The sequence below is a fragment of the Salvelinus namaycush genome, chromosome 30 (genome assembly GCF_016432855.1).
Source record: "Salvelinus namaycush isolate Seneca chromosome 30, SaNama_1.0, whole genome shotgun sequence".
Lineage (NCBI taxonomy): Eukaryota > Metazoa > Chordata > Actinopteri > Salmoniformes > Salmonidae > Salvelinus > Salvelinus namaycush.
In genome coordinates, this window is record NC_052336.1 from 23,001,367 (window position 1) to 23,024,562 (window position 23,196).

At 44.3% G+C, this 23,196-nt stretch overlaps 1 protein-coding gene across 1 annotated transcript; it reads right to left on the minus strand.

The window, feature by feature from the left end:
- Positions 1-277: 277 nt before the first annotated feature.
- On the minus strand, positions 278-22,950 carry LOC120025290 (probable C-mannosyltransferase DPY19L3). The gene is made up of 17 exons (XM_038969778.1): positions 22,828-22,950; positions 18,579-18,669; positions 16,331-16,452; positions 16,081-16,226; positions 15,655-15,778; positions 15,275-15,409; positions 13,990-14,121; positions 13,736-13,837; positions 11,614-11,687; positions 11,119-11,277; positions 10,034-10,162; positions 9,534-9,645; positions 9,193-9,249; positions 8,832-8,914; positions 4,847-4,979; positions 3,598-3,756; positions 278-2,855 (listed from the first exon to the last, which is right to left on the minus strand). The coding sequence occupies exons 1-17, from the start codon at positions 22,888-22,890 to the stop codon at positions 2,643-2,645; spliced, it is 2,034 nt and encodes a 677-aa protein (XP_038825706.1). The 5' UTR covers positions 22,891-22,950; the 3' UTR covers positions 278-2,642.
- Between the last annotated feature and the right edge of the window lie 246 nt (positions 22,951-23,196).

Genomic DNA, 23,196 nt, shown 5'->3' on the forward strand with positions numbered 1-23,196 from the left:
AAAATGATTATTTTCTACAGTAAATTGTTCAAGCTCTGTCAAGATGTTGGTGATCATGGCTAGACAGCAATTTTAAAGTCTTGCCATAGATTTTCAAGCAGATTTAAGCCAAAACTAACTTGGCCACTCAAGAACATTCACTGTCTTCTTGGTAAGCAACTCCAGTGTATATTCGACCTTGTGTTGTAGGTTATTGTCCTGCTGAAAGGTGAATTCCTCTCCCAATGTCTGGTGTAAAGCAGACTGAAGCAGGTTGTCCTCTAGGATTTTGCCTGTGCTTAGCTCAATCTCATTTATTTTTATCCTGAAAAACTCCCCAGTCTTTGCCGATGTCAAGCATGCCCATACCATGATGAAAATAATGATACAGTTACTCAGTGATGAGTTATGTTGGATTTGCCTCAAGCATAAGGTTTTGCATTTAGGCCAAAAAGTGTATTCCTTTGCCGTGTTTCGGGTGGGTAGTCTGTAAAGCATCTGTAAATTTTCAACTAACTATCTACTAACCCTAACCCTTATTCTAAACATAACCCTAACCGCAACATAACACGAAGCCGCAGTTGCTTATCAACAGATAGTTTGACCTTGATAGCATATTGACAGTATGACTGTTTGTAGAGCATCTACAGATGGGACCATCCAAATAGGCAGTTTAACATGGTCACACTAATCACATTAGACATTTAGTAATGACAAATGCATTTGAAACGTCACGCACAGTAAAACATTTGTATGACTTAATACAATTATTTGATCAATAGGAGTGCGGGAAAAATGACTTGTGTTTATAACCACACCAAAGTAATAAAAAGACACCACTTCAAAAAGTCTATTGCACACGAAAGCCCGCTGAATTTATACCTTTTCTTTCATTTCGATTTCGGCACAAATGAAAATATGCCACCGACTTTCCCATGGATTGTTTCAGCGTTGTCTCAATGAAAAGTTTGGTGTTTGACTAGCCATGTGCAACACGCACACGAACTTTCAAGCCTGCTAGAGTTTGGTAGACGGACAAGCAATATCCCCCGTCGTAGTACAGACGAAGCCTGAGCTGGAATGGGAAAGTAACTGAAGCTGGCTAGCTTTAGAAAACCCTGAGTAGATCTACTGTAGCTTGCGTCATTGTATACCCCTCTGGTCTTTGTAGTTGAATCTGTACTTGAAATTCAATTCTTGACTGAGGGACCTTGTATGGGGGACAAAGGAAGGGGTAGTCATTAAAAAGTTAAGTCACAAGTTACATTATTTCACATGTATCTTGTGATTTGTTAAGCCAAATGTTACTCCTGAACTAATTTAGGCATGCCTAAACAAAGGGGGTGAATACTTATATGCAACAACTTTATTTTAGTCAATTAAATTTTATTAATCTGTATACATTTTATTTTTTAAATTCTTTTCACTTTGATGTTATTGAGTATTTTGTGTAAATCCATGACAGGAAAATGACAATTAAATCTATTTCAATCCCACTTTGTAACCCACCAACGTGAAAACATCCAAGGCGGTGAATACTTCTGATACCCACTGTATGTTAGCCAGTCCTACATAGACCAGTTGCCATGAATATGTTAACCATTCACCTAATTCAACATTGACCAGTGGTCATGGTTTACCCACAATGCAGTCCTTCTACATAATACTGTATGATTCTGTGGTGATGAGTTGTGAGCGAATACACACAGTTAATAAATTATCTGCTCTAGCATTTGCTCATTTAAAAAAATACTGTCGGTTTAAATGACCAATGCGTCTAAACTGAATTATTAATAAATATGAAAATGAAGAATGTCAATGCTCAAAAACATTACATTAGTATGCACTTATTAGACAAACATAATGAAATTAACTTCTCCCTGGTACATTTTTTTATTAGCCAATTCCTAAATTAAACATCCAATTTCAATGCAACGGAATGAACAAGCAAATACTCTTCACAGTGATAGGACTGTTATGCATCACAATGAGAACGCCACTTCCCCTTGATACACCACAACAAGACAACTTATGCAGAACTTTGTGTGTCTGTGAGAGAGCATCAAAAGAGGAATCCTCATTAACAAGTGGAGACGAGACATGGCACGGTTTAAAAAACAAGGAAATGGCACAGGGTGCAGCTGTGCAGTCAGGCTGCAGACGCAGCCACCAAAGAGACCAGACTGGCCTTCGCAATAATTACCCCCACTGCTCTATCTTTCAATCAGCTCCCTCTCAAAGGTCTCTCTCCTCTCCTCTCCTCTGCTCTGCCTTTAGTCTGGGTGAAAGCGAGAGAGAGCCGTGAATGTTGTTGTGATGTGCCGTCATCTCTCCTGTTTAAACATGAGCTTCCTGACACAAAGCCCTGGTTTGATATGCATGTGCTCATCTGCTCGCCCGCCGCAATCAGACGCTGCTCAAATCAGCGCCGTGTCAGCCGGCCGTGATTACCTGCCTCTGGCTGCCGTGGCGCAGGGAGGGGTGGAAGGAGGGAGGGAGAGTGCAGCCATGGTTCCAGATGAAGTCGAGTAGACCAGAGAGCAGGGAGCACAGAGCAGTCATCAGGTTATCAACATGACAGGGAGCAGGAGGCTGAGTCGGAGACGGGGCCGGCTGCTGGATATGGGTGGGCAGGGGTTGTTTATGGGGTCCCCAGGGTCTTATTACTGGTTTTTATCCTCCATGGCCACCGGCTCTTTGTCGGCCTTGGCTCTCTTCTTGCCCCTCTTCAGCTTGTAGACGTGGAAGGTCTTGTTTTGGAAAACGCGGGTGAAGAGGGCTGTGTAGGCAGGGCCGTCTGTCTTGATGGACTCACAGAAGCGAGGGTGGGAGGCGTGGACCAAGTCTGGGTCGTTGTCCCCAGGGCCATCCATGATCTAATCCAAAAACACATTAGATGCATTCAAATAGTACCCTCGAGTTAGATTTGTACCACAAGGATCCAGGGAATTCAATAATTGACAACAACAACAAAAATCTGTTTTTGTTATTCTCTCAATAAAGATTTCTGAGTTGAGCCAATCACTAGGTGATGTGGATGTGTGGTTCACATGCAGTGAAAGATTACTAACCCCACATTCACCACTCGGGAAGGATGAGACGGTATGCAAGGCAAGCATGCCTCCAGAAACCCAAATAACCAGTGACTCATTTATTCCTAGCATCAAAAGCGGGAGGAGAGAAAATACATCTTTCAACCAGCGGTGATACGCAGATCAGAGGAGGATGAATCTCCAGACCCGATGCTGCCTGTAATTGAGCCCTTTCAAAGCAATCATACTTTGATGTGTCTATGATTGACAGAAGCTGACAGACAACATGTGATTTAGAGAGAGCACATGCAAACACACGCACGCGCACACACCCAAAACAACCCTCCCCATCCCAGTCTCACAAACACCCAGAGAATCTATCCCTCCTTTCTCTCATTCTGAAGCAGTCCAATCAATGTTCCTCCTATCAGCTCTCGGTATTTTAACCAAACAATCTGCCTCCTGTTCAAACAAAAGCACATCAAAAACACTCACGCGTGTACATGCACGCACGTGCAGTCATACATTCGTGAAAGAGGTGGCATCACGTCGCAGAATCCCAACCCCTGCCAGAAACGACACCTACGTGTCCGTTGGCCAGGTCCAGCAGGTCTCGGAGCCTGCAGCCCCGGCCATGCCTCCTCTCGTAGCAGACGCTGTCCTCCATCACCACGAAATCAGCCCCCGCCGAGCGCAGGATCCCGTGGACCTCCTCCGGGGATTGCTGCGCGTAGATCTGATACACCTGAAACGACCAGGAGGAGAGAAACACACCCAGGGGACAATACACACACACACACACACACGCCTGTAAACATGGAGGGCACAGCACAACACAGGGCTCAGATAGACACACACACACAGGCAGGCATGACTTATTGATAGAGAGTTGGTTATGAGAGACCTTGTGATGAGTGTTAAGTGGGCCGTGCTGGTGCTGGGGGCTGACCCCTCTGTGGCGCTGAGTGGCAGACAGACGCGCAGCAGGGTGGTGTGGAGGGAGCATTCCGCTCACGTCCCCCAGGCAGAGCCAGAGCCCCCGAACCTGAGGAGCGAGCCCCTCCCCTCCCCTCTCCCTCCCACAGCTGCAGAGCTTCATTAGTCAGAGCTCTGCCTGCAGAGCTTCGTGAGGCCTCGCACCGCCGCACGGCACAGCATCACACGCCGTAGAGCACCACCCACAGAGTGGCAGAACGCTCTGTACCCAACCATCCAGCAGACGTGCACCATCTCCTCTCCTGTCTGCCTGCCTCCCCCGCACCTAGCCCCACGCGCTGCACTGTCTAACGAGCTTTAGCGACGGTTCACACCACCACAATTCATCTATGCATCTGACAAATTCTACTTGCCATCCCTGGGTGAGATGAAAACATGGCGTTGTCTGGCTGATAAAGTCGCACGCTTCTGTTAAACTGAGGGGAAAGCCAGACAGGAAATATAAGTGACTGATAGCATGCGCTCATGCTGAGGCTTATGGGACTCCATTTCCCCGCCGCGGTTGACGTCCCCTCCATGCTAATATCACAGCACAGGTATACGGAAATGGTGTCCTCTCCTTGATAGGATCATCACCCGAGTGGCGTCATGCCTTCTGAGTTCCATTACAATTGTGGAGACGATTTGAACACGGCCCTTTTCCTTTCCACGTGGACAGTTTTAATTCCCTGGTTGGACTGAATTTAAAACGGAATTGACCTCCGACCCTGGTCATCACATATTTACAGGTGTACCGTTTTCTCCATCTTACTCTCCTCTCAGGTCAGGTCTTGTGTAGACATACACTTTAGAAGAGAAGTGTATAGAAGCAGGAAAAGGATAAAAGGGTTTTGTTTTACCTGTCTGGTCCTCTCTCTCAGAGCTCGGTCTTCATAGTGTGGGTGATTAGTCAGGACTCTCCCTGTGCACAGTTTGATCCCAGCCAGCAGCTGCATGCTCCCAGCAAACACTGCCTTCTTGGGGGTCTTTGAGCTGGAAGACAAGGAAGAAGATATCGGCGTTTATACTGCTGTATGCTACACAGAGCAGCATTATCCACCACAGAAGATCCCCCGTCGGCATGCTACAGCCGCTTCTCAAACCTGGGTAGAAGATGTTAACATGCTGTAGAGCCGCTGCGTTTGTGTATTTATCAAAATGGGAAATGTGGTTGGTTTATCGTGACTCAGTAGCAGGCTAGTACCATACTGATGTCTGTACTTGGACACTGCAGGTATTCTTTACTCAATGCCATCAAGTTCTTTTACAATAACCTTTGCAGATGTCAAATACTTTTCTTCCTCACAGCTACAATGACACTTTCTTTTATTTATTTATTAAAGAACAAATACTGTACAAGCCAGCCGAAAGTTTTGCGGAGGAACAACTTCAAGGAGAGATTCTAAGGCTAGTGAAAGGACAGCCTTCTAAGGCTGCTCGGAACATAACATTGACCTCGGACAAATAAAGCATGTTTATCTTTCTTTCGCAAAGGAATCTTTCTCAAAGCGTTTCTAGAGAGGTGGTGAGTGAGGACTCACAGGAAGGACGAAGCCCAGTGTGGAATGTTTTACATTAGTACAGCCTAGAGAGCCTGACTCTAAGTAGAGCCTTGTTGTTACCACAGCCCAACCTCGGCCTTCTCATAATACTGATCTCTGCTCATCGACACAGTGACTCCACATGCCTGAGAGCCCCTCTGACCAGCTACACAACTTGGGGGCATTTTTTAATCTAACACGAGCCACAACACAGAGAACAGAACAATCGTTATGTTTACAATCTGGGCTGTGTACACTCTCCCTCAACCCGGCAAGTCTGATTGCATGGATACACTCGTGTGGAGAGAGAGCGCACGTTTCCACTCACGGCACCAATTTCCAGTAATAATTATATTGGTGGTAATTGTTGGTAACAACTGAGGAATCAGGTAATTTCAGGCAGAAACAAGCAGCACAGTGTGTGCATAGCTGGTTGAGAACCACCTGTCGAGCTGTTGTTCAGGTATTTCACAAATCAAGTAGGCAGACGAGAACAGCACAAAAGAGCATAAGAAAAAGGTTGTTTGCTCAAACACACACACACACACACAGGTAGAATTGAATTATTTCAGTTTAATTCCCTGAATTAAATTATTTCAGTTTCATTCCCTGGTGGAGGAGCCATTGTATTATCTATATTAGAGAAGGAAATCAAATCACTCTCTAACTCAGTAAGAGATCATAGCAGAGCCTCTTTCACAGCAGCTATTATTTTCTCCATTCCTCATGTTGATTTGCCCTTCAAATCCATGTTACAGAAAAAGGGGGATAGGTTGAGACTGCTGACTCCCTCTGGGCTATGGGGGGAGAGATAGGACGCCCCCGCTAGGAACATCAGCAACCTGCGGGGCTAATCGCCAGCCACCCGGGGCTGTGTGTGATGAGGTGATGGGGCTGACCTCTGACATGCTCTTCCGGGTCACTTCCTCCTCTCCGGGGGAGTGTGCATTTAATTACTGCATATTCAAGTGGGATTCCTCAGACCTCAGCTGATTTCTATTTCATTTCAGATGTATATTCTGGTAGCAAAATGCCTGTCGCCCCGGTGACATTACAAAAACATATTAATGCTGTTAATAGTGGGTGGAGGAGGATACGGATGGTGACTAAGCGTGAAATTGGTATGCATGAATGTGCCTGTGCGTTACTTCTGCTACATGCAGAGGTGGGACTATGTCATGCAGTAAATTAACAGCATTGTACACCTGTTGATGCACACTTTAAAGTGGTAGAGAGAGAAAGAGAACAGATAGGTGGAAAGTTTCAGTGTCTACCAATCAGAGACTGGAGGAGGAGGATAGCCTAGTAATGTCTGCACATCACGAGTCCAAGAGAGGCAGGTACGGGAGGGAGGTGGATGCTAACAGCTCTGAGATGCTAACGGCTGGGATTTGTAGGGAGCTCAGGTACGGCAGAGATGGAGATAGAAACAGAGATGGGCCTGTCACGTCCATCCTAAGATCCTACAGCTCCGCTCATCCTATCTGACTGGTCGATCTGCTCTGCTCCCAGCTAGAAGAGATGGATCACCACAGATATCGGCTGTTACACCAACCAGCCACTATAATGGCCAATTCAACCGCCACAGAGTTCGGAGACTGAGTGGAGGGTGATGATGATTGATTGACTGACTGATCGGTTGAGAGAGGGAAGGTTGGCAAAATTTCATTATAAGCAATTTCACAGTGGGCGAAGTTACAAGCTTTCTATCGATAATATCCTGAGGAGGGGAATAACTGTGGTTCATACGAGGATAGACAGAGTTTTACTTACTGCTACTGACATCCTCTGGAGACTATGTATAATAAGGGGGAAACTTCTAATTTCGACAAATTATAAGGAAGAGAAAAGTCAAGCTGACAGAACGACAATTAGCAAGGAGATGAAAGTAGAGGATATGAGAGTGTGAAAAGACACGAAGAAATCCACAGTTTACAGCGTGAAAACGTCCTCTTTGTTCCAGTAGTGAACCGAAATTACAGCCGCTCTTACAGCTACAGAAGTTTCCCTGGGAAAACAAAAGCGTCATTTGTCTTCATTATTCAAAAACAAGGCAACATTCTGAAATTACTCAGCTTTCCAGAATCAAAGGATGGCGCGACAATATTAACCACCGAACAAAAGAGGGGAAATGAATGGCATGGCAGCCAATGCTCTAAATGATAAGGGTGTCTGATGACGGTGCCTCACAACGCTGTCCAAGACAGTAATGACAAGGCACCAGCAGAACTTAAAGGGCACCATCAAGCGTGGAGCCAGCAAAGTCAAGAGAGAGAAATGATCAAGCATATTCACACACAATGGCGAGCTTCCACTGACATCTGAATGTGCATTTAGCAGGAGGAAGCTGGAGGGACTCACAATTACAGACTCAGCTTTAACTGAAAAAGAAACCGTCAGCAAACCAGTTTCATCAAGGAAGTCCAGGCTGCCAGAAGAGCTGCTAGACAAACCGTGATGCCCACGAATGTATTGATGTTTTAGCAGGAGTACATCAGTATTCTGGAGCTGTACGTTCTGTTGCTTCTTTTTCTCTCCTTAATGTCTCTTGATTAAATCTCCTGAACTCTTCAGATTTATTACAATGTAACTATTTAAAAAGCGCCCATGGACACATGGTATGTTCAAGTACATTCCCCGGCAAGATTACCATAACAAACCAATAAGTACTTCGTGTAAATACTGTGAATGAGACGGAAGTATATTTCCCCCGTTTTTTTGTTCACATTCCCTCTGAATTTGTGATAATCTACAAACAAGATCAGCTTTGCTATGCCCAAGTCTCATGAAACACGATCACTGCTTAACTCTTTCATGTTAAATGTAATTAGCGCATGGCAAGAGGCTTAATGCGCTAGCACCAGTGAAGGTAACTCGACACGCTAAACCTCCGAGCAAATTGGATTTTCTCTGGAGGCAGAGAGCCTGTGTTATTTCACAGAGTGTTTTTAAGGTCTGTCCTCCCAAGTCAGTCTCTCTCAAAGCCAAGGAGCCACGCCAAATTCACCTCCATCTCCGATCATCAGGACTGATTGGCTTGATAAAACCCTTCCACAGGGGCCCGGGGCCACGGGCTGAACCGCTGCCAACAGCTGGGTCCTCTCCAGACCTCCATTACTTATTCATGCGCCACAGCTCACCAAATCTACATTTCACATAAACACATGCAGTCACAGGCAACGATGGTGGAACTTGGATCTGTGGAACAAAGCTAACCTGATTTGCGTTTGTTTGACATCTACGCACGTGTGCATGTATGTCTGCGTATGTGCGCACATTAAAGCAGAAATACATCGGATTTTACCTAATCCAGGTCATCAGCTCAACGGTGTCAGGGTCGTAGAATTCTCTCAGTTCTGATACTTCCGTCATCAGTTTGGGCCAGAACTATGAAGAAAAAGACTCTAAATAACCAAACTCCACAGAAACACATCAGCTCACAATAATCACTTCCATATAAACCAAACACATCCATTCACACATCCCGATGACTGCCAATGTCTCTGTACAGTTGATAGAGAGAGCCAAAGTCCTTCACACACTAGTCACCAGCCGGTTGCTGCTTTCATTTTTAACTCCATTTCAGTTCACAGTTACTGCAATTTCTGTGGGTGAGAAAATATTGTACTGCAAATTGTGATGAAATAGCAAGGCAAATGTCTCACCTTGTAATATAGAAAACACAGAATGACAAGTGGAAGCGTGTACCTGATCAGCCTCAGCTGCAAAACGAGAGAGAAAATTACCAGGGTGAACATTGCAATCTGTTGTGATATTTAGTTTCTCTGTTCTGACATGTTGGTGTTAGTTGGTTGACACCACATTGCCACCTACTGGATGAGGTTGGAACTGTTCAGCGCAGTATAAGCAAGCTACCATTCCAACATGTTCCTACTGCCTCAGTGTAGGACTGGACCATCTCATGGTGGAACACAGAACCTGCTAACAGGTACTGTGCTCATACTTCTGTAAAATAAACCTTTGGGATCGGAGCTGTTGCCTTTACCTTTGTTTTAGTGTTACAGTGAATCATGTTCAGGCAGAGGGACCACAGCTCCTTGCCACACACGCCATAGGCAGCAAAGGCACACATATGGCCAGTCCACAGATATTTCATTCTGGAGAGAGAAGAACAGTGTCTTTAAAAGATCAGATCAACCTTATTTAAACTTATTTTCTGAACTTTGCTAAATGTACTTTGCATTATAAGGATATTATCAGCAGCGTTCTCCTCATATTATGGGGCAGCAAAATAAACATCACAAATTGGAAATGGTGTGTAATCAAAACATTTGACAGATAAGGAAAGAGCGGTTTGGAGAGAGCAAGAGTGGAGGGAAAAAACTCCGAAAGACCTGGGGAGGGCCACTCACACAGAGGACAGATGGGCAGATGAAACAGGAAGAATAAGATGAAGAGAGAGATAAAGAAAGTCGATGTTGGTTATTCAGCATAATTCCAGACCTGTCGGGAGAGATATCATCTTGAACAAGCAGCGGTGCTCACCTCATGGTGCCGAGCGCCAGGAGGCCGAAGAAGACGGTGTGTAACAGATTGTAGGCGACATCTGCCCGCATACAGATCGGCCGAGCCTCGCATCGGCCTTTCGGCGGCCGCCCGACCGCTGAAGAATCACTGAGAATAACATTGATGCATAATACATAAAGGCGAGGGCTGGAGACATTAGGCAGATTATTCAGTTTGTCTTTCGCTCTCCTCCAAAAGGTTAACTGGTGTATCTGAAATGAGCCTGTAATGATTAGCTTGTGCGAGGGTTGAGTGCCTGGGGGTCCAGACTGGGTTCTGATAACTGGAATGAGAACAGGACAAAAGGATAGGAGCAGGATTCTCTCTCTCTCTCTCTCTCATCAAACAGGGACAGAACCACACAGTGAGACATGACATGCTCAGATACTCACAGGGAGAGGACTCTGAGGATTGTTGTGATGCTGCCTGCCACCCACTACCTCAATACATTCTATTAGGTCTCCACACAGCTGGAGAATTACGGAACTAACTGACAGCGGTGGCATATGAGTGGCTAAATCATTATTATATGTGCAAAGACTGTGGTTGAGTAGTAGGTGGGCTCTAAGTACATACTGTACTACGACCCTAGAGACGGGGGTTCAATTCCTGGGTGGTGTTCAACCCTCCTACGGTGTCTCCTCATCTACCTCCCTGTCAGTTGCTAAACTGTCTAAATAAAGCATATACAAACACAAAAAGGAGATCGTCTTTACTAATTATTAAGAAGAATTAATGAATTACTAATTAAAAATAATAATGATGTGATAGATGTGTGGGCTACCAACAAGCAACCTCTTGAACTCTACTCTGTCTCAGTGTTTTGCCTTGATAAGACAGGCCTCAGCATGACAGATGGTGAAGGAATTTAAAGGAAACAGAATGAAGAAAATAAATGACATCACAACAGAAATGTGGATAAGGGTTGTAATATGCACATGGGATTAAGGCTGATGGCGCTTGAAAGCCAGAGACCCGTTATGTACGGGGCATGACTCAACCATATGTAGGCTGTATCTGAACGTCATTCTCAGTCCACAGCCACGGGAGGATATCCAACATACCAGAGGTTGGCCAGTGTTACCAGCGCCAGCATCACCAGGAGCACAATCAGGGTGACGAGGTAAGGGTATGCCAGCAGAGTGCCAGCCAAGCGGTCAAACGTGTCCAAGGGAAGCAGCCCAAAGGCTTCCTCACATAGGTACAGACTGGCATCGAAATCTCTGAGAGAGAGAAAGACACACACGAAGACAGAGAGAGAGCGAGAGAGATAGAGACAGAGAGACAGAGACAGAGAGAGAGAGAGAAAAAGACACAGAAAGAGAGAGAGAGATGTTGGCAAGCTCTTGTAACACTGGCTTTGAGTATTGACATAGCAGTTGTTTCCCTCAGTTTGTTGTATACTTAATCTGAAATACTACAGCACATTTCCTCTGTGTGTATAAATTACATTTAATATGCGATCAATGAAAGGGGTTTTATCATCTCAGGATTCTACACTAAGTAAGTGTCAGTTAGTGAATAATTAAAACACGATGAAGGAACTCAGTGTATACTACCTCGTAGGGCCCAAGCCAAATTTGGACTTTATGAATTTAAAGATGTGTTCATCAGAACGGAGCTGCAACGCTTGCTGTGCAAACATGAAGATACACAAGGAAAAGAGATGTCTGAGTCAACATGAAACAGCCAGACATTTAAAAATAACATTCCTTAGAGGCAAGTTAACATAAAGTACATTACAGACGCATAGTTATTCCCATGTAAATTTCAGTTATATGCCGTATTTTGAAACAGCTGGAAATACAGTACCGGTCAACATTTTGGACACCTTCTCATTCAAGGGGTTTTCTTTATTTGTGCTATTAAGTACATTGTAGAATAATAGTGAAGACATCAAAACTGTAAAATAACACGTATAGAATCATGTAGTGACCAAAAAAGTGTAAAACAAATCAAAATATATTTGAGATTTGAGATTCTTCAAAGTAGCCACCCTTTGCCTTGATGACAGCTTTGCGCACTCTCGGCATTCTCTCAACCAGCTTCATGAGGTAGTCACCTGGAATGCATTTCAATTAACAGGTGTGCCTCGTTAAAAGTTAATTTGTGGAATGTCCTTCTTTCTTAATGCATTTGAGCCAATCAGTTGTGTTGTGACAAGGTAGGGGTGGTATACAGAAGATAGCCCAATTTGGTAACCCAGAGTTACCTCTGCTACAGAGGATAAGTTCATTAAAGTTACCAGCCTAGCCTCCCGGGTGGCGCAGTGGTCTAGGGCACTGCATCGCAGCGCTAGCTGTGCCACCAGAGACTCTGGGTTCGAGCCCAGGCTCTGTTGCAGCCGGCCGCGACCGGGAGGTCCGTGGGGCGACGCACAATTGGCCTAGCGTCGTCTGGGTTAGGGAGGGTTTGGCCGGTAGAGATATCATTGTCTCATCGCGCACCAGCGACTCCTGTGGCGGGCCGGGCGCAGTGCGCGCTAACCAAGGTAGCCAGGTGCACGGTGTTTCCTCCGACACATTGGTGCGGCTGGCTTCCGGGTTGGAGGCGTGCTGTGTTAAGAAGCAGTGCGGCTTGGTTGGGTTGTGTTTCGGAGGACGCATGGCTTTCGACCTTCGTCTCTCCCGAGCCCATATGGGAGTTGTAGCGATGAGACAAGATAGTAATTACTAACAATTGGATACCACGAAATTGGGGAGAAAAGGGGGTTAAAAAAAAGTTACCAGCCTCAAAAAAAAGTTACCAACCTCAGAAATTGCAGCCCAAATAAATGCTTCAGTGAGTTCAAGTAACAGATACATCTCAACATCAACTGTTCAGTGGAGACTGCGTGAATCAGGCCTTCATGGTCGAATTGCTTTTTGAATTTATGAATCCAGGCTGTTTAAGGGCTAATTGACCAAGAATGAGAGTCATTGAGTGCTGCATCAGATGACCTGGCCTCCACAATCACCCGACCTCAACTCAATTGAGATGGTTTGGCATGAGTTGGACCGCAGAGTGAAGGAAAATCAGCCAACAAGTGCTCAGCATATGTGGGAACTCCTTCAAGACGGTTGGAAAACCATTCCAGGTGAAGCTGGTTGAGAGAATGCCAAGAGTGTACACATTTTTAAAATGTATTTAACAAGGCAAGTCAGTTAAGAACAAATTCATATTTACAATAACGGCCTACCCAGGCCAAACCCGGACAATGCCGGGCCAACTGTGCGCTGCCCTATGGGACTCCCAATCACGGCAGGATGTGATACAGCCTGGATTCGAACCAGGGACTGTAGTGGCACCTCTTGCACTGAGATACAGTACCTTAGACTGCTGCGCCACTCGGCAGCCCAAAGGGTGGCTACTTTGAAGAATATAAATTCTAAAATATATTTGGATTTGTTTAACACTTTTTTGTTACTACATGATCCCATATGTTTATGTCGTAGTTTTGATGTCGTCACTATTATTCTACAATGTGGAAAACAGTAAAAATAAAGAAAAACCCTGGAATGAGTAGGTGTCTCCAAACTTTTGACTGGTACTGTAAATGTTTTCACGATGTCCTCCTGACTCCTGTGAGCCTTCCTCCTGGCTTCTCCACAGCTCATAACACACATAGATGACTTGTTATTCATTCCTGGTGACAGGAGGGAGGGGGGGTTGGGGGGAAGTAGTACAAGTCTCAGGGCTCACCTTGGCTAAATAATGAATGGTGAATGTTAGTGCAAGGACGAGGACGGTGTGAAGGAGCAGCTTTCCCAGCCGCGCTGCGACACCTCCGGTCTTCAGCCCTCTCTCCATGGAACACAAAGACAAAGAGCTTTCAAAAATACAAACAGTATATCAGTGACCACTGATATTACACTTATCGACTATCAAGACTGTAAAATAAACCAGTCAAATCCCTGGGGTTTTAAGAGGAACATATGTTATGTGTTTGGTCTCACCTGGAAGTGCTTGACAAAGAGAGCGGCCACAATGAAGCTGAGAGCCAGAGAGCCTAGGATCATGGAGTTACAGAACTGCAGCAGCCACACGGACAGCAGGCTGCTTACCTGGACTAGGTACAGGCAGGTCACCTGGAGAGAGGAATCGGTAATAACATATGCCATTTAGCAGACGCTTTTATCCAAAGAGACTAACAGTCCTGTGCGCATACATTTTACGTATGGGTGGTCCCAGGAATAGAACTCACTACCCTGGCATTAAGAGCACCCTGCTCTACCAACAGAGCTACAAAGTCCATACCATGGCTCAACCCTAACCATAGCTCAAAGATTTGGCATGGGCCCTCAGATCCTCAAAAAGTTCTACAGCAGCACCATGAGAGCATCTCGACTGGCTGCATCACCGCTTGGTATGGCAACTGCTTGGAATCAGACCGTACGGTGCTACAGAGGGTAGCGCGTCCAGCCCTGTACATCACTGGGGCCGAGCTCCCAGCCATCCAGGACATCTGTACCAGGCGGTGTCAGAGGAAGGCCCTAAGAGTTGTCGAAGTCTCCAGCCACCCAAGTCATAGACTGTTCTCTCTGCTACCGTACGGCAAGCGGTACCGGAGCACCAAGTCTGGGACCAAAAAGCTCCTGAACAGCTTCTACCCCCAAGCCATAACACTGCTGAACAGTTCATCAAATGGCCACCCTGACTATTTCCATTGTAACCATTTTTTTGGGGCACTGAATCTCTTGCACTGGCTCTATGCACACTCAATGGACTCTACTCACACGTTACACTGACACTCCAAGACACGTACACACACTGCTGTTACTCCGTTTTTTATCTATCCTGATTGCCTTGTCACTTTTACCCCAATCCACATGTACATATTACCTCAATTACCTCATACCCCTGCACATTGACTCGGTACAAGAACTCCTTGTACATACTATGTTTTTAAAAACTTTTTAACTCTGCATTGTTGGGAAAGGGCTCACAAGTAAGCATTTCACAGAAAAGTCTACACCTTTTTTATTTGGCATGTAAAATTGTATTTGAACCAAAACCATGAACCTAGCTTCATGTGCACATCCCGGCTCAACTCTAACCCTCAATTGTGATTGCTTTAGCTGCCATCCACAGGGAACGTGGTCTCTCATCATGCAAAGGTCCTTAATCTGTGACGGATTGAATCTCGGCCCAGGAACAAAATAACACAACACACATACATATATATATGTCTGAATGCTGTGATGGTGATGTGCATGATGAGAGAGGAATGATGTCACAGACCTGTTCTGTGGAGATGAGGTCCAGACAATCCAGGGTGAAGATGATGAGAGCCTGAACCAGCAGGATGAACTGATTAAACTGCCAGGTGAGGCAGAAACACAACGTGGCCAGGAACATCAGCCACAACACCACCTTCTGCTCACAGGAAAGGAGTGGACGGACAACACAGATCCCATTATAACCAGCCACTAGACCTCAAAACAACTTATAAGATACTTAGTTTGATAGTGATTCATTGTCTATTTCCACAGATTTTCTCTTCATTCTCCTATTCTAGTCTAATTGTATGTGTGTGTGTGTGTGTGTGTGTGTGTGTGTGTGTGTGTGTGTGTGTGGAGAACAGAGGAGATGATGGTGTCCTCTGCTAGGTGAGTGTCTACCTGCTGGATGGGTTTGAGGTGAGGCCTCAGGTAGCAAGTGATGGCAGCTATCTGGAGAGCGAAGAAGGGCAGGGACCAGTTCTCCCTGAGCGAGATGGTGAACTCCACCCGCGTTGTGTCCACTCTGGAACACAATCACAGACCCACACCATTTAATTGTCCATTCAGATCTTAGGTCGAAGTGGGCATTTTAAGATTGGCCTTGTGACAGCTTGCAGTAGGACATCAAGTTTGTCCAGTAGCTATAATTGTATAACCTGTGATCGAGTCTGTTTCTGCTCTCTTGCCAACTCCTTATGGACTTGAGTCATGTTTAGCTTGAGAATGACAACGGAGCAGGCAAAAGCACCAACAGATCTGGGACCAGGCTAATACGTCTAGCCTTTCAATGAATCATTAGTTGGGTGTGCATGGTGAGATGTATACCTGTTGAGGATGTACCAGACTCCAGTGAGAGCCCCTGCTAGCCAGGAACCACTGAGCAGCCAGCTGGTGATGAATAGGGCTATGACATACACCGCTTGGAGGGAAAACACGGTGTAGATATAGAAATACACTGGCTCCAGGTAGGCCTGAAACAAACACACAAACCATGAAATAATGACCAATCATCTCATCAATCATCTCCATTATTATTTGAAATGGCATGTTAGTAGACGTGGGCTCTCTGTATTACCTGTATGGGTAGAATCCTATAGAGAACACCTAGGAACACCTCCTGATAGATGTTCATGCGTCGCAGGAGGTTGATGGTTCTCTTGGATTCAGTGGCATTATCATTGATGAGCTCTGAAAGACCTGATCACATACAGACAGAAATGAGGTTCTTTCTTAAAGTAACTGTCCCATGTTTCCAGATTTCTATGAATGATGACCTATAATTACTTACAATAGAAGTGAAATAGTTCTCCTTCCAAAAAAAAATGGTACTTAAGTATGTTAATAGGCAGCTTTTCTGTGTTGGAATGGTATAGGTGTACACTAACAACAGAACAAAGTGGTGAGGAGGAGGAGTCTACCGTGTCCGGAAGTGACTTCACCATTCATTTCTGGATTCAGGTTCAATCAAACATCATTTGAAGCTTTGTTTCACTATTGACAGTGACAGCTGATTCCGGGATTGTATATCGATTCGCTCTCCTTAAATATTTGTCATCTGATGTATTCGTTTCAGTCTCTGAATTGTTCAAACTTTTGGCCGCCAGCTCCTGATATCAGGGCATAAAAACTACAATCTGTGCCCTGCAACAGTATATCCTGTCCCGGGCTCGTTTTCCCCGGTTTTCCCTGGCTAAACTAGCTGAAGTACGCTACTAGTTTTTGTCCTCATTGCCAAATACTGCACCCTCAACTTCAAAACGTACAATCACGTAACTAAGAAATTCGCTGGAAAGAAATTTGAAACTGATTTATTGTTTTGTTGAATAGTCATGACTGGTTTGAGCTACCTGTTGTGTTGTAAAACAATGGCGGCGAAGGATATCATTGCTACTTCGCACGGATCCAAGTTAAATTTTGGCGTAGGGTTAGCTGGACGTTTCTGACTGGTCTTGCAACCGTGACAACGGGCAGCCTCTCCCCGCTTGGCTCGATGGGATATGTAGTGATTTTGCCAACACAGCCATATATGTATACAGTCTTGTACCCTTAACCTTTTCTAAAATGACTATCGTATTTGTTGATTAAATTTGACTTTCTTAGTATAATGAGTAATCCAGGAATGTCACAAGATAATTGACACAAGAAAATAGAGAAATCGCAACTCTTCAGAGTGCCAATGGCTACAATGAATGGCTAAATGACTTGGGACACGAACGGCCAGCGGAGCTCCTCCTCACTACTCTATGGTGTGTGTATAAACCGGTCATTCAAAATGTGAATGTAAGTAGACTACTGATTGGCCAGCTCATCCTCCTCAGGAGGATGTCATCATCCTTTACGAGGAAATAGCAAGCATTTTTTGGGACGGTCTAACTTTTTAAAAGTGAGATTTTCACTGGACAGTAACTTTAAACTTTCTGTGACTGGTCCACTTTCAGTATGTAGTCTAATACAGCAACTCATTCAAAAATAAATAGGCTCTAACTTCTCCAGAGTTATAGGGTCTGAGATACTAATGTCACATTTGTGATCTTACATAAACTCTGCTGAGTCATAATGCTGGGATAAGATCACTCTAACTTGGGCAGATGGAGTCATGTAAACAAAGTGTGATCATGTTTCCAGTCTGCTGGGCAAGAGCGTTATTGAATTATGTTTGGTTTCAGCAAACAGTACCTCGAAAATAGCAATAAAGATCTGAGGTTTCACTCCAGCCCTGGCAATGTCATCACAACTTTGAGTATGCCTTTTGATTAGAGCCAGGCAAAAATGACTGAGCTATATCCATGCATAAATACAACAGCACCCCATCCTGAGAGGTCCTGTTAAAAGATTAAAGTATGACTAAGGTCACTTACAATGCCATTTGCCATTTCATTGTCTCCATTTTAACTAGCTTTGTTACCATGGTTACATAACAAGCCATTGGTCAAATACCTCTCCCATTACATAATGATGAAGGGACCCGACCAGACAGACATGTGGATTGAGGGGTATGCCAATGCCCTCTGTCTCACTATTTAAGGACCTTTATTTCAGCAAATGCTGCATAATTAAAACAGGGGGAATTAATTTCATGAGGGCGAAAAGATGACTGTCCAGTTTCAGAGCGAAGGAAATGTTCGAAAAGTGAATGGGCTCATTTCCAGGGCATTGAGTTCTGAAAGAGCACTTGTGACCATAAAAGGTTATGATTCTCAGTGGCCTTTGTGTTCTTTCCCCTGAGATGACCAGTAGAATATCCTGAGGGGAATGTGGGAGTAGGGGGGGGGCTAGCCTATATCTACTGTGGCGTGCAGGGAGTAACGGTCATCGTACCATACCTTGCTGTATGGAGGGAGCTCTCAACATCTGTTTATAGTACGAGTAGTACAGGCCACATTCTGTCCGAAAGGAGATTTCACGCTCAACTTCCTGAAATATAAGTAGAGATGGAAATACATTTACAAAACATGAAACAATATAAAAAAAACAAAAGATGAGTTCCTCATATGAAAAACAGGTACAGTACATTTGGAAAGTATTCAGGCCCCTGGACTTTTTCCACATTTTGTTATGCCTTATTCTAAAATGGATTAAATAGCCCCCCCCCATCAATCTAAACATAATACCCCACAAAAACAGTTTTTTATAATTTTTTGCAAATGTATAGAAAATAAAAAACTGAAATATCACATTTAAAGTCAAGGGGTCTGAATACTTTCCGAATGCACTGTATATGGCAAAACTTTACAGAAAAATGTTCAATGCATGTACAGCCGTTAATACCGTCTGGGCCATAAACATTTTGACTATAATAGACAGGTGCAGTAAAAATGTTTGGTTAAGAATGAGAAAGTGAAATATAACGTCCTCCCCTGAGACATCCTGCTGGATACGCAACATTACTGCTGTCCTGTGGGAAATGACAGATAGTATGAGGCCTGCTAATGGACGCACACGGGAAGCATATAAAAGAACCTTATAGAATTCAAAAAAGAAAAACTGAAAACGTAACCACAATACAGCCCCTCCAACATTTGCAACATTGAAACAATCTCCAGCGGCCACATAGTAACGAAAATACTGGGAGTCGGGATGACAGACATGAGACAGCCTAGTTAAATAAAGGTTAAATAAAATACATTTAAAAAGACAGGCAGGGAACTTCTTTTTTTTTTTCTCCAGACAGTCGAAATCATGAATCAGCATCATGATTGTGGATATATACAAAGAACTATCAATAGAGTGATTGTGTTAGCTGTGTTGTTTGCTAGCTCCTCTAAATAACAGTGTCCTGAAGAGAGAGCACATTTTCTTTGCCAGCTGAAATCAAGCATCATTAGCTCCATGTTATATGATGTATCCAAATAAATGTCACTAGAAAACAGCTTAAACAAACGAAAATGCAGCTACTTTGCTGTTACTATGGCTACACTGTTTGACTTGACTGTAAATTTGCCGTAGTTTGCTAGCTAGCAAGAAAAGGATAAGAACGTTGCCAGCCAGTATGGCAACCGAACCGATAGAACAAACAACCAGCAGGCTTGAGTAGCAACCCTAGATTTGTGTCGGGACTATATCTTGTGGAAGGATGAAATAGTATGAATAAATTCATCAAAATAACATTTTAATGAAAATATGTAAAATTATTATTTGAATATGTTGGTAACCCGTTGTATAAAAGTGATAATGCCCTCAGAGCCGGTGTTTGGGGGGATATATTGGCACCGTTTGCCAGCCTTCGACTTCGTCTCGGGCCTAACAACACCCGTGCCAATATATCTCCCAAGCACCAGCTTTTCTGGCATTATCACTTAAATAAATGGTACCGCAGTCGAGTATCTGACCAAATCGAGCGTCTAACCACATTTCACAATATTTTAGTTCTGGGTTAACAAAGATTATCTTGCCAATGACCATTTCTTCAACAGTTTAATATTTTAAAGAATGTTAACCTGTATTGCAAGTACTTTTCAGAAAAGGCAACATCATCCCATTATACAAAAGGGGTGTACCGGGCTCCCTGTCAGGGTTGATGACATCAGCAGAGCACAGCTTACCTTGAGGTGAGAAAACCACAGCAGGTTCTCATGTATGGAGTAAACACACCAGGCATGAGCCAGCCCAGTCAGCACAGCCAATACCAACCCTGCTGCTATGACAACAGTCTGCCAAGGCCACAGAGGTGGAATGCTCAGACGGTACCAATTCTGGGAATCTCTCCCAGAGTCTTCTCTTTCACTGACCCTTAAACCCCCTCTTGCTTCACCACAACTTTCAGCAGACACATCATCCCGAGAGATGCCCCAGTAACTCGCCAGCTTGCTCAGTCCTCTCTTGCGTATTTCCATGTCTGGATGCAGGGTTTCTCATGCACGTCTTGTCTCTAACATTCAGCAGTCACCCACTGATGAGAACGTACCCAGGTGGAGTCACGATAAGAACCTCTCCATGTGACCAAGGTTTACTCCCAAGCTCACTCCTCTCACGGTCCAGCAAACAGTCTGAGAAAAACAGGCCACTCACTCTGTTTCTTTTTTCCCAGTCACTCTTTTTAACTGCCCAATCTGTCTAATAACCAGTTGATTTAAAAAAAATAAAAGAAAGCAATCAGATTAGTTTTACAAGGCCATTAAAAAGCCCTTAAAAGCAAAACAATCTGCAGCAAACACGTCAGAGGGACCAGCTCGGTCCGTGATCTAGAAGAAAACTGATATTGCCGGATAGGGAAGGCGAATCAACCCACAACTTGTGACCTCTCGGCACATCTATAAAAAAAAAGAGAGAGAAAGGAAATAGCCATAGACAAAAAGCCTGGAACACCATTTGGAAAATGTTAAGATGTTTTTTCAGACCGCTTAAATATTTCCAAAAGCGGAGTGAGAGAGAAGTGGACTGAAATAAGCTCCGGTAGGTGCTATAACTGTCACCGACATGACTTCACACGTGATGAATTTAGTAGGCCTGGACGCAGCTGCCTCTCTGTGAACAGCGATGTCCCATAGGAAATAACTAAGTGACACGCCTGCATTTCAGAAACACTACCGTAACATTCAGTCAACGCTGAGCCAAAACTGACCCAACATGTGGACTGTGCTTAAAAACCATATGGAATCATTAGACTCGGTCTCTTTCAAAACGAGTAGACTCCCAAACAAAGCAGACATGGCCGGCATTCTCCCATGCAGCCCTCTGAAGTCACAATAGATTAACTGCAACAATCACCACTGACTCCACTGGCACCAAGAAATGGAAATGAATCATCAGCATGTTTTAGTCCCCACTAAACCCTGATTCAGTCAAGAGGGATTGTTCCTGAGGAAAGCTGATGAAACATAAGGAGAGGATAAAAGTGGATCATGTCTTTATCGCATTGTTTATCCCGGTCATGGTCATCTCTACCCGACGTCAGAACAAAGCATGAATCATATAAGGTAGTCCCGGTAGTCATAGGATACCACTGTCGTCTAGGCTGTTCAGTGTTGTTGCTTTTTCCACAGTGTGGATTTAATAGAAAGCCACAACTAGAATAGCATTAACAGGCATCAGGCGTCACACACACACACACACACACACACACACACACACACACACACACACACACACACACACACACACACACACACACTTTTCTGGGAAACTGCTAGGCTCATAATGTGCAGTGATGTCATCCTCCTGAACACTGTGTTAAATAAACACATGGAGTTTGAATAGAGGGGAGTCGCTGCTGCCAGCTCTGTAAAGTGACCCGTATATATTATAAATGAGAACATCTGTCTACCTTCTCTACCTTCACAGATAGACAGAGGCAGAGAACTGGAAAACAACACAAAGACAAGAAACCGAATAGAATCAAATGTGTGAATCCCACGCAGGTTAGCTCAATTAGGTGTGCGCTTTGATTTCCATGACACACTGGCAAATTATTCACAGCTTGGATGCGTGTGTGAGCTGAGTCGGGCTGTGCATTTGTGTGGGAGGTATACACCTGGACTCTCAGAGAAAACACAGCACCGGGAGAAGAGAGCAACGTGATGGAAAACCTGTTGAATACCATTGCCCATGACAAAATCAACACCCGGGAATTATTGAGGGAGGCCTGACAATAAGCTCAAAATGTGGTCCATCTAATGACGTCCCAGACCACAGGAAAGGCACTTCACGTCAGACTGAACATGACATACTAGCTTTGGACAGAATCATATGTTCTTTTATACTGTTCTGGAAGGTTCTTTTACCGGCTCAGGGTGGATTTGGTAACAACCGTTGGCTTGAATTTCATGACTTTGGTTATGAAAGGTGTGAAAAGTCGATCTGATTTGAAAGACGTGGAGAATCCATCTGTCTGTTTCAGCATGAGGTGCTTACGACATTAGGAAATCCAACGAAGGACATAGATCATAACTCATGATTTATCATATAAGTTACACTTCATCAAGATCTCTTCCTTTCTAAACCAAATTCGTTATTGCTAACAACTTGACTATCTGATTTCCAACGTGAACTTGACGAGGGGTGGGCTGCAGGACAGTCAAGTAACAACGGTCATACAGAGAGGCCATCTTCGGGGTAATCTTCGGGGATTCTCACCTTAATGTTGGAAAACCACAGGTCATTTTCGTGCAGCGTAGCCACATAGATGCAGCACAGCATGCCAAGACTAATTCCCACAATCCAACCTATGGCAACCCATAGCACTGTCCTCCATGTCCATACGCCTGAAGAGAGAATAACATAACACAAAACAATATTAAATGTCTCCATTGATAGCCTAAACAACTTTGTCTAAACAAGGTTCTCGTCTGTATGCATGTTACGTTGACCAATGTGACACCCTGCCTAACAGGGTGTTAGGGATGACCGAGGAGGCAACAAGAGATACTGAGATACGGTGCAGAAAAACCAAAGTGCTTTAAAATAGAGACAAATTATAAATTAATTGAAATGAAAAATGTCTCA